We start from the raw sequence: 13,449 nt of genomic DNA, 5'->3' as shown, positions 1-13,449 counted from the left end.
CCATTAGCCACTCAATATTCTTGCGCCTAACATCCTTGTACAAATCCAATTAAATTTGCAAAAAATGCAAAGGTTTGCAAAACTCTCACAAAACATTCAAGTTTATTGCTATTTGGTTGACTGAGCCATTGTTTTTAGCTAATGAAACAGGTTATAATATACTGTAATTTATAAGCACTAAGGTATATAAGATTTTTTTTAAATTTATAGAATAATTTAAAAACATTTTTTTGTAAATTTTGATAGGAGGAGATTGTTTTTAGTGCAAAACACAGTTATAATACGAGTGATATTTAGTATATTTTTATATGAAATTTAATTCTTTGTGGAAAATTTTATTCTATTGCTTTATCTTAATTTTTTTCAATTCTACTTAAATTTTTGTAAAATATGACTATGTTATAGTATATGTTCTTTTGTTTAGTTGTAATAGATAAACTTTATTGTTTGAGCTCATACTAATGTTTAAACAAATATTTAATAACGTATGTTGTCATCAGGGTACCATCTCGTGATCAGGGTTTTGGTACCACGTCGGCCATCAAGAGACAGTACCATGATAAGTGGTTAATGGGTTAATAGCAGAGGTGGCACCACAGATTACAATACCGTATCAAATGTGAGGCGGGATGCATGATGAGCTATATTAATTCTCAAAGCATACAAATTAAAAAAATCAAAGTCTGTAAGATTTGTGATTTAACCATACATAGTAGCAACATCTCTAAATCTACTAGTAATACTGGAGTAAACCAGATACTGCACTATATCAATCCTGCAATCAACAATAATTTAAAAAAAATTCTCTGTATTGTAATGTTTGTATACATATATTCCAAAATTTGTATGGAATACCGGAAACATACAGGGGCATTATATATACACTTAATCGAATTACTGTAATTAAAGTTACAGTTCTACTTGTGGTATCTTGGCCTCATTTGCTGGTTGCATACCAGCATTAGAACTTCCTGTACACTAGTCGTAGTAGTGATCTACTGATATCTGATATCACTGAACTTGTCCATTGGAACATATTGAAAAACAACAGTTATAATATTCATGATATGTGGACATCCTTTCAAATCTGTATGTTTATATATTTGAATAATTACATAACATCTAATTAATCTGTGTATATTTCAATATTTGGATAGGTGAAAAAATTTTTCTAATCCATTTTTTCCCATAGTAAAAATGTACTAATTAAAATTTTAATAGGTATTGCTTGATTCATGATTCAAATTTAAAAACAGTTTTTGAAAAATTAAAGCTCATTTTTATTGTTAGATAAATAAACTCAATGGAGGTGCTTAACAGATTAACACGAGTTATTTATTAATAACTCGTGTTAATCTGTTCTGAATGTTCTCAAACATACTGATCCGAGAAGACCGTAGCAACAACAAATTTTATGTTCTGATTTAGATCAACTTGAGTTAACAGATGAGCAAGTTAGTTAAATCTTTTTCTGATTTTAGTAATAGCTCATGGGCTCTTTGTAGTGGACCTGAGAGATCATAATAATATCATTCTACCCTCAATTTATTATGTTACCTACATTTTTGAAGCTAACTTTAGCTATGTAGAACATTTGTATTTATTTTTGAAGTAGTAAATGTTTGTATTTTTATTATAAGTGATAAAACAACTTATTAGTAATTTGAAGCTTTCAGGAGATAGTGAGTAATATTGAGGACAGTAGTAACTCTAAACAATCCAATGACTGTTTCAGTGATGAATAACAAAATATAGACCCTTCAGCAACAAAGCTATGGAATAAAATTATATATAATGACATAATACACCAATTTATTGCCTATGACCATCAATATGAAATAAGCATAGTCAAGTACAATATCTAGTAACAATAATACAATACAATGCAATATGCATTTTGTCAATAATTTATAAAAAAAATATAAGTCTAAAAATCTAGGTTGGATTACATAGTAAGTTATTTATTTTAAAAAGTTATTTTTTCATCACTATTTAAAAACTCTTGAATAGTATAAAATGGATTGCTCTGCAACCAAATAATAAATTTATTTCAAAACTATTGAGTGGAGCAATTTGAGCAGAATCATGTAACTTATTGAAAAATAATACAACATTTATTTTGTGTGAGGATCCAGTTTTTACTAATCTGTGCTGAGGAATATTAAGTTTATATTGTGTTAAGTGGGATTGAATTTCTTGTCTCATGGAAAACAGATGTAGGTTAATTTGAGTAAATATTAAGGTATAATAAATGTAAAGGTTAATGACTGTAAGAATTTTTAGTTGTATGAACAGAGGTCGGCAGTGATCCAAAGGGCATGCTTTACAGTTCTTATTACCTTTTTTGAATTAGCAGAATTTTTGAAATTGCAGTGGAACCGCCCCATAAAATCAAGCCATATTTAATGCGTGATTGAAATAATCCAAAGTAAAATCACCCTCAAATATTCCACTGAGACAATCTCTTTTAATTTCCTTAGCAAATAACTGACACAAGAAATTTGTTTGCAGAGATTTTCAACATGGTAGGACCAAGTTAGCTTAGAGTTGATGGAGATATATAACAGTTTCACTGATCTTGCAGCATGCTGAGTCGGATTTAAGCAATACAAATATTTTGTATTTTATCTTCATTGCAGTGCAGTTTGTTGGAAGAGAACCAATTTATTGCCTCATTTTGGGCTGTATTCATAATGGCCTGCAAATCTGATAGATTTTTATTACTTGAGAAAAGAGAGGTATATCAGCATAAATTATGGAATCAACATTTAAATTCCTTGGCAAGTCATTAATTATAACTGTAAAGAAAAAAGAACCTAGAACAGACCCTTGGGGAACTCTCCCAGATCCACATTTTGAACAGATGAATTAGACCCCTTAATTGAAACATACTGCTTTCTGTTAGTTAGGTTGAAATAATGATTTTACATGAGTTTTCTGAGACACCATAGAATTTTAATTTCTCCAAGATAGAAGCAAAAGGAACACAATTGAATGCCTTGCTTAAATCCAATGGTGAAAGTGCTACTGATTTTCTGTTTTCTAATGCATCAAGAGTGTGATTTATAATTTCCATAACAGCAGATGTAGTTGATCTACCTTTTTGAAAGCCGAATTGAGATTCTAAAATTAGATTGTATTGGCTGAAATGTGATGAAAGTTGATCATGCATTAGTGATTCTAATATTTTTGAGAAGATCGGAACAAGGGATATAGGACGATAGTTCTCAGGCAAAAGTTTATCACCTCTTTTATAAATTGGGATGACCTTGGATATTTTCAAGGAGTCAGATAAGTAGCCAGTCTCCAGGCATTTACTAAAGATGAATGCTAGTGGTTCATTTATGTATTGAATTGTCTCTTTTACTATGAAATTAGACAACCAATAATAGTCCATACTTTTGGAATTAGACAAGCTTGAGACTACCCTGACAATATCGTTAGGGCTGATTGCTTGCCAATGAAAAGATTGCCAATAAAATAATTAAGTTGGTAAATTTGAAGACTAAAACTGATTTTAGCTTGATGTTTGCTAATTTATGTTAACAGGAAGAGATGACGGAGCACAAATCAGCTGTAACCCAATGTCAATTCAATGCTTCAGGCTCGGTTGTAGCTAGCTGTGATGTGGATGGAGTAATCAAAGTTTGGTCTCCTGCTCCTCAACCTAAGTAAGCTTCATTTTAACCTGTGCACATCTAGTTTGAATCAAATTAACTATTTATTATAAAATATCCAAATACAGTTTAAAATTTTGGTCTGTTCCGAGTTTTATGGGACTATTTTATTATGGTAATGGCTTAAGCTTCTCAAACATTCATATATGAACAGACTGCTATCCAGCCACTGCCACAAAGCTGCTGTACTGAGCCTGGATTGGGTTAGCAAGAACGAGAGGTACCTTGTGTGTGGTTCCCGCAGTGGTACGGCAGCTCTATACGACTCACGAGACAGCAAGACTCTTTGGGAGATCAGTGTCGAGGACAAAGCCAGGTGAGTTAGCCTTCTCTGTTCTTGAGTCTCCATTTTCATTATTCTTGTGACCTTTAACAACATCAGAATACAGGAGTTGTAAACTTTAATTCGAATCTACTGTGTAAATAAAAGAGTAAGGCAGATCTACTTTGTGTAATAGTAATTTGTTAATTAGTATTCTAGAGTAGTTTAATTTGTTTTAGTTAATTAATCAAAATTACGCAATGATTTTGAGAATTCCAAAAGCAAAGCACGGTTTATTTGTATACAGAGATTTGCCATGAATGATGATAGTATTTGTTTTAATATATTTTGTAAGTAGCTAAACCACATTAAGAGTAGGTTTTATACACTTTGTTAAATAATAAAGAATTCATTATTTATTACTTCACTTGTTAGATGTAAGGAACTGAAATGTCTTAAAAAGGATAAATGACATATACATATTTTCTCAATGCCATGAATATTCAAGGCAGGCCTAAGGCAAAAATTGTATATGTGCAAGGCTTGGTAAACCGTATCTCCTACCAGTACCAAGGTGAGCCATCCTATAGCAAAAGACATGGATTTTAACTCTAGTGTATTTTTGTTGCTTAAATACTCAATAAAAATAACATGTACAAAACTCCAAACTAAAAAATTTTGTAGGTTTTTATGCTAAAGTAATTATATAAATAAAAAACAATGTACTCTTTACTAAAAATTTAAGTGTTCTGTTTAGAAATAATAATATTTTTGAAAAATTGTTTAAAAACACTATCAGTTTATTTTACTTATACAAAATGCTCTAAAATCTTATGGTGTGCCCTGTAATGCTGTATAATAAAATATCAACAAAGGTTACTTTTTATAATTGAGACATACTTATCTGTGACAGGATTGTGAGTGTGGCTTGCAGTCCTACAGAGTCAGTGTTCGTGAGTGCGTGTGTCTCTGCCCAAAATCAAGGCAAACTGCTCCTCCATGACATCAAATCCAAGAAACTTGAGGTAACTGCCTATATACCTCAGTTTTCTTCATTTTCACGTTTCTCTCTGAACTCTTTTTCAGTACCAGATAAGTTGCTCTAACCATGTTATATCTCTTTTATGTATCACACCACTTCTGGTTAACAGATTTGGCTTGTATGACTAGGTTGTGATAAAAAAATTGTATTTTGAATTTTGTTACAAGAATACATCATTTATTTTCGGGATTAGAAAAGAATAGTTTTTGTTTTTTCCACCATGTTAGCTGATGCAGGGACGATCTCTCATATATTCTTTACTCAGTGGTAATTACTAAGTAAGAATAAATATGTTATTGTTTTATTTATTTTTCTCTGTATTTAAAGCCACGCGTGCTTTTACAGTTCTGTTATTATGTTGTGAAAAGTTGAGTCAATTATTATAACAATAGTTTTTAAAGTAGAATACTATGCAGTAACGCCTACTTTGACTTAGTATTTGAAACATATGGTTTTATTATATTTAATGTTAGCTTGGTAACTGTAACGTTCCATTTGATGTATTATTATGTATTTAGTGACTTATATTTGATAATTTTTAGATAAAAAAATTTGTTTGTAAAAATTGTTGAGGTAAATAATTTTTAAAACTACCTCTGTTACTAATAGACATGACTCAGGCAATAACAAAAGATATAAAATACCAGCAATATAGTGGGAATTCATTTTCAAGTAAACAGCAGTTGAGTTATGTTTAAAAGAAAACAATCATTTCACTGATTATAAGATAAATTTGGATGGAACAAAAAATGTTTCCTTGTAGGTTATTAAATATCCTGTAAGATAAAATTTACCTTGTTGGAACTTAAAAAAATATAAAAGTGTTTCTTTTGAACCAGATTTTTTATAAATTTTTTCTTTATATATAGTGTAAAGAGAATTTCCCCTTACACTCCAATTCTATTCACCAGCCACCTATGCCCTAGTCTTTAGTAAAGGGAGTCCATCCTTGGTGACTAAAGGGAAACAAGAAACGCAGTCAAGATGAAACACTGGTTTGCTTTATTAAACATTCTACTACCTTCATCTGTCCTTAGGTCGATTTATTTTCTATTATTTTACAGCTCTTTGATAATATACAATAACATTTTTGTTTTTTCTCTTTAATTATCAAAGCAAATGATCTATATACACTCTTTTGAGATCATTTGCTTTGATAATTAAAGAGAAAAAACAAAAATGTTATTGTATATTATCAAAGAGCTGTAAATATGTAAATATGTATATATATATATATATAATTTAATTTGTTTACTGTAATGTTGTAGAGAACATTGAGCCTGGGCCCTGGACCTCAGAGTCTGTACGCCACTTGCTGTGCCTACAACCACAATGGTCAGCTGTTGGTGGCAGGCTGCTCTGACGGCACAGTACGTACCCTGGACCTGCGGCACTCTGAGGTAATCGACTCCTGGAGTGGCCACCAGGGCGCAGTAACTGCTCTACAACTCACTCCGGACCAAAACCACTGCTATTCACTCGGTCAGGACAATAAGGTAACTGATTCGTATGTAACTTAAATAACATCAGCACTCCTACATTATTATTTATAAGAGCCACCAGGACATATACATTACATAGTGCTGGTGATTCAGCTTGACAGTCTCAATTTATAAATTCTGAAAATATGTAATAATATTTTTTCATGTTTAATTTGCAAGAAAACCTTAAAATTACTTAAAGCCACTTTGATAATTGAAAATTTAACAATTAACTATTGAATACTAGCCTGAGTTGCTAACATATCTTCGAGTTTAATGGATAAATGAAATGTAAACTTCTTATTAATTAATAACCCGTTAACAAGTGGCAACCAAGGGCCAGTCAAGAAGGGGAGATGGAGGAAGGAGAGTATTTCCAGTTTTAGTTTAATAGACTATTTGAAGAGAGTTTAGATATTTCTTCTGCAAACACTGCTTCTTGAAACTGCAGCCTTATGTAACATTTGGAAGATTCCATGCCATCCAATAGCTAGTGTAGATATCAGGTGGCATTAAAAACTTGATTTCTTTGCCTGAAACCATAATCAAAATACCATCTCTTTAATTCAGCACAATAATAGAAACACATCAGTTTCAATCATTATGTGGAAGAATTTTTGAATGATTGATCCCTGAAATTGTTAAGGTTTATGTAATTGCTCTCCAGAGTGGATAGGTAGACTTTGTGTTTAAGAGTACACTAAACTATTCTCCATATTTCGATAGGCTGCTCAATGATTGTATGAGATGAGTGTTGTCCTTGTGCCAAGTTAAAAATCACATGAGGATTATGCGGAAAATCATTAACATAACATTTGTGAGGACCACCAACATTCAGTTTGTTAACAATAAAACTATGCTTATTAATCTGATTTTACGTTATAATTTTCTGGTTTTAAGAAGAGTATTGTTTGGAAGATTCATATATTACTTCACATTCACCATATCCTCCAAGCTATTCTTATGTCTGACCAATCCTTTGTGTCATCTATAGATCCATGTGAAGCAAAAAATCAGAGAAGATAACATTTAGACTTTTGACTTTCCCAACTCAGTTATTACGAAAGCAATAATATTACAAATTAGCGCTGAGCTACAATATTACAGAGATGCCTACCTACCACAGAAATGATGCTAATGGGTCAAAATTAAACTGATTGTATACAATCAAACTTTTTAGCAGTACAAATCTGCACACTAATCAAAGGATAGTTAAGGAGGCCAAGAATGAGGTTGAATAAAAAGACTATAAAAGATGTGCTGGGAGTGGCACAGGGTAATGCCATCATACACAGACGTAGACAAGAAAAAACTCATAGGGGTAACTTCTAATAAATAATGCATCCAAATCACTGGTTAACAGAGTATAAAGACTAGGCCAACATTAATCTCAAAGCTCTGCAATTACAGTTACTATAGAAATCTTCATTTCTCAGGTCACACATTCAAGCACTTCTCTTTTAGATATTTTCATAGGTTTTTATATAACTTTTAAATTCATGCTTATTCCCAGTTCATGAACGTTTTGTTTGAGAGATTAGCAAGAATAAAGTGCATTCCCAACCCATGCGACATAGGGAAGTAGAAACCATTATCCAAGAAATCCGTACGTAGTTGATATAAGAACTCTGTGTGCCATCTACGGATAACCCGGCAACAAACAACTGATTTCAAAGCAAGGCTTTCAAGCGAGAAGACAATGAAGGGGAAGAGATTTCCACAGATGCTTTCCTGGTTCGAACTGCTGCCTCAGCGAGAGCTCTATTGAGATCAATCCTAGATGAATTCAAAAATGTATGATTACAATTATCACAATAGGATGCTTATTTTAGATAACAAACATTGATTTTAAACAATTGCCTTTTATCATGAAACATACTCTATTCTTACTTTAGCCCTTTTTTGACATAAATCTTTCCTTCATTTGCCACATGCTTATGTGTTCTTTTATGATGTACGCCCAGGCTGATTTGAATTGTGAAAGTTCTAAGCAACTCAAACACCTAAACTTGTCATGAGCACCAGAGACATATACAGGATCAGATAAGCATAAATTTGGGATAGACGTTGTTGTTGGAGGGATCTGAATTCCAGAGAAGGTACCTCTAAATCATTATTTTGTTTATCTATAATAATGCCAATTGAAGAGAGTGCCTTGGATGACAACCTGGCAAGTCTCCACTCCGGTGTTATGGATTTCTTTCCACATTCTCCCAAATTACTATTGTATTTTTATTATATGTTTGATCTTTAACAAGGGAAAGTTTTAATAACTTTTCACAATTAATAAATATTTGGGACTATTTTGGGTTTTTAATTATGTTGGGAGATTTTTGTGAATATAATTTATTAATTAGACTTACATTTCAAACTTAATTACTATCAAAGTAAGTATAAAGTATATATTACTATTTCAATTACTTCACCCAAAATTAAAATTCATTGTGTTATATTTTTTATAGGTAGATACAGTTTGTGTCATTTTGTTTGCCATCAAATATGCCTAAAAGATAAACATTGTTTACTCAAAAATTTTCTTAGAGCATTCTTTTCTTTTTATTAATAAAATATGGTTTAGAATAATAATATAAAACAATTGAAAATATCTGAAGAAAATAAAACACATCACAGTATTTATTAACTGTCACAAAAATGGCAGATTTGATCAAAACCATTCTTATTGGTTGGTTATGGCTGACAATAAACATGCAAGTACATATACACAATTTATGGACAGACATTTTCACAAAAACCGTTTGTCATTGGGGTATTTCCAAAATAAATTAGGATACTCCACTGGAAATTTATATTTGTATATTTCTAACCATTACAATTCTTTCTACTCTATGTATGGAAGGGAAAGAAAAAAATACCACGTCAAAGGATCAATAGTTTTTTCGATTTTGGTGATGCTGTTTCAGTTATACAGACACAGTTTTAATCAGACCAAGCAACCAGTGTGGGAGACCCAACTGCCTTACAGTGCAACCTGCTTCACCCTGGACCAGTCTGGCCAACACATACTGATGTGTGGTCAGAACGGAGCAAGCATTAACCAGGTACCTTATATGTGTAGAACTGTGAATACTTGAACAGTTTAATTTAATTCTTAGCACTGTAGTAATAAGCTAGGAATCAAAGTTATGGATTAACACTTTCCCAATCTTTTTTGGAGCTGTTCCATAGTGACAATTTCACCACCTGTAATATTATTAGATAAGTGTCTATGTAGTTGACAAATATCCTGATAGATTGTGGGGGCATTCACTTTGCTCAACTACGACTCTACATCGATGGTTTGTGTTTGATTTGTAATTCATTATACCAATGTTTGTTACAATGTCAGATTAAGTGTAAAAATAAGTAAGTTAATCTTTCTATCTTTTCAACAAAGTATATTGTTCAGAGAGCAAGTCTCTGAGACATACAAGATGCTGCAAAACAGTAGGATACATATCTCCATAATTCCAAACCTTAACGCACTCTCAACCCATGATAAATACAGTTGTCTCAGATGTTCACTCTTTAAGACATTTCTGATTTGATTAATTGATTTTTGTTAGCTTTGACGTCAAATATTTTACATGTTGGTGCCATTTCAACTTATCATCAATATACAAGCCCAAGTATTTAACTGAATCTACAATTTCAATTTTTGAACAAGAACATGTATATAAACACTGATGTCCGTGACACATTATGTCAAATTCATTTCTTAAGTTTTCCTTAGGTATATCAGTGTATAAAAATATAACACGCTTAGATTTGGAGTTATTGATTAACAATTTATTACTAACAAGCCATTGGGAAATTTGTTTCATGTTTTCATTTTTAGAGAACAGACAATTTTTAACAATTTGAGGCTGAACACACTGAAGTAGTATCATATGCATAAGCGATTATTTCTGAATTTAACTTCATTTCCCATAAGTCATTTATGTACAGGTTAAACAATAATGGTCACAAAACCCCCCTGCACCACCCCATAATTATACCCCATTATTTTGCTATATTCCTGACGAATCTTTACACATTGCTTCCTCCCTGCATAAATAGATCTTAATAAAGTTAAAGCTAGCCCCCTATTCCATATTGTTTCAGTTTATTTAACAATATTTCAACATCAACCATGTCAAAAGCCTGCTGAAAATCCAGATATAAAGCTTGAGTGACATATTTATTTCAATTGATGACACAATGGTATAGACATGGCACTCCACAACTAGATCAGTTCATTTGTTTGGTAAAAATACATACTGGTTCTTTTAAAATATATATTATTATTTAAGAGGAATTGTAACAATTTATTTTTTATAAAAATCTCAAAAATCTTAGCCATTGTATTTATTAGTGTGATGGGACGATATGAAATTACAAATTTGCTGTCTCCAGCTTTAAAAATCCGTACCATCACACCTACTTTAATACTGTTAGGAAATTTACCGTGTTTCTACAACTTACTGAATATGCTGTTTAACAGTGGAATAAAAATATTATTATTTTCCTTAATATGAACAAGACTAATATTACCAAACTACTACTTTTTTTGTTTTTTGTGTCAATAAGAATCGTACTAATATCTGATTGACTTACTTTAAAATGATTTAAAACATCATTAAACTTAAAATCCAACTCATTGTCTAAAAACAAATACTAACTGAAAGCTTGATATTTTACCCACAACATTTAAAAAGTATTTATTAAAATAATTTGCTACTGTTTTCATATTGTGTATCACCTTTGTATTAACCCTTAGCGAGCCATAAATAAATATTCAAAACTACTCCTAAGAGCCTTACACCTTAAAAATAAAAAAATTCCCACATAACAAAACCAATTTTTTTTTATAATTCTTATAACATAAGAGGTAAAAAAAGGGCAAAATATTTTTTTCACTCTTTATTGTTAATTTACAGCCAAAAAATGGTAAAATCATAATTTCACTGAAAAAATTTAATTTTGACATTTTATGTGTTCATATATAAAATTAACAATAGTTGAACACAATTATTGTAATATTTTACAAAAAACAAGCATATAGTAATTTTTATTTAGAGAAAATATAAAGAATATAGTAAAAATTTATATATACAAATTAAATAAAAGCAATAAAACTAAAAAAATTTCATTTTTTTTAAAGTGCACTACTAAAAGAAGCATTCATTATTCCTTCCACAAAGTCTTCAAACCCTTGATCGTCTATGTTTGCCATTGCTAAATGGGTAAATAAGAGTTTGTAAACACGCAAATAATAGCTAGAAACACTTAGTATTCTAAAAATTAAAACTTGACAATAAAGCCCTACATCACGATAATAATACATAAACTACACTGTACATTGATTAAAAATATTGATTAACATCAAAATTGAAAAGAAAAATACGCGGATGGAAAATGGAAGGGCGAATAAACATCTAACCTCACGGAAGGCTACAGGCAGACTGAGCGCGCGTCAGTAGACGTTGTTGGCTCTGCGGGAGACTATGAACATCCGGCCGCCCGCCATTTTGTTGCTCGAACAAGAGCCGTGACCTTCAAAATAGACACAAACGGTTGTCCCTTGTTTGAATTAAACCTTGTTTAACAGTTTTTACTAAGTTTGTTACCTAGAAATGCTTTTAAATAATATTTTAAAAAAAATTGATTTTGCGTCAGTGGACGTTGTTGGCTTTTAGCGCTAGTTTAGGCATGACGTCTAGTAACGTCATTGGCTCGGAAAGGGTTAATACCATTCATATATATATATATCAGAAAAGAACTATTTTATTTATTCATGATATTCCTAATAATAGACCAATATTGCTTTGTGTTGCCTAAATTATTTCTCTCGACAAGAGCAGTAATTCATTTTGGCTTTCTTTATCTCCTTAGTTACTAATTTAGACAATACTGCAATTTTAAATGTAAGTTATGATTGTTTCTAGCATATGTTGTATACAACTCGTTTTTTCTGTTAACTAAATTAATTAGATCATAATTAATCTAAGTATTTCGTTTTTTTATTTCCCCTTCTTTTAATTTAGCACACATGAACTTTCATAACAATTATTATATATCCTGTAAAATTCTGATACACTTTCATCAACAGCGTTACAGTTATGCAAACTATCCCAGGTAGCAAATGTTAGTTGACAACAGCATATTTTCATCCAAGACCTTATAAAATTTATTTTGCAATCCCTGACCATGTTCATGTAATTTATTTGTTGCAATATCCAGTCACAGCGTAGTGATTAGTTATACCCAATATTTCTACATTACATTTAAAACATATCTGCTTTGAGTTTCTAATTAATACATGATCTAAACATGGCCTTGTATTATTTATGACTCTTGTGGGAACATGTATATAATTTTTAAACCCATATGAAGCAAGTATGCTTCATATGTATAAATATTGCGGCCCAGAACCGGTGTCCTTTAAAGCACAAATATTCATATCGCTTTTAATAACAGTAGGATCATTATCATGGTGTAACAATTCAATAAAACTATATTTAAATTGGTTGAGTGTGTGTGTGTGTGTGTGTGTGTGTGTGTGTGTGTGTGTGCGCGTGTGTGTGCATGTGTGTGTGTGTGTGTGTGTGTGTGTGTGTGTGAATATAATATGATACATAATAATACATAATTTGTACATAATATTAGTCATATAATAACCAAGCTACAGCAAATCGTGCCCAGTTCAACCAGTAATATATCATTTTCATCATGGTATAAACAAAATAGCAATAACGCTTTTAAGATGTCCGTAATGGCAAAATTGATGATGTCCATATATTTGAATTGGTAAGATATCTAAGCCATAATACACATTATACTCATAAATTAACTAATCCAAGGATAAAAAACATCTCTTATTAAAAAACTTTAAACCACTTTGTTTACAGTGTTAGTGTTAAAATTGTTATTTCATACGTCTTACCTAGCATTGGTAATAAAAATTAAAAGTGCTACAGCAATTATTCATTATTATTATTATTATACATA

The 13,449-nt window shown here is 31.2% G+C and overlaps 1 protein-coding gene across 1 annotated transcript in view; it reads left to right on the top strand.

Moving 5' to 3' along the window:
* LOC124359242 (WD repeat-containing protein 91) overlaps nt 1–13,449 on the top strand; it is a 48,074-nt gene that overhangs the window by 23,100 nt on the left and 11,525 nt on the right. Inside the window, exons 9-13 of the mRNA XM_046811828.1 lie at nt 3,550–3,671; nt 3,832–3,993; nt 4,853–4,964; nt 6,250–6,477; nt 9,384–9,521. Of these exons, the coding sequence (XP_046667784.1) occupies nt 3,550–3,671; nt 3,832–3,993; nt 4,853–4,964; nt 6,250–6,477; nt 9,384–9,521 (762 nt within the window). The remainder of the gene's footprint in view (nt 1–3,549; nt 3,672–3,831; nt 3,994–4,852; nt 4,965–6,249; nt 6,478–9,383; nt 9,522–13,449) is intronic.

This window comes from Homalodisca vitripennis, chromosome 4 (assembly GCF_021130785.1).
Source record: "Homalodisca vitripennis isolate AUS2020 chromosome 4, UT_GWSS_2.1, whole genome shotgun sequence".
Classification (NCBI taxonomy): Eukaryota; Metazoa; Arthropoda; class Insecta; order Hemiptera; family Cicadellidae; genus Homalodisca; species Homalodisca vitripennis.
Note: the sequence above shows the minus strand (reverse complement) of the source record. Positions and strands in the feature narration are given on the sequence as shown.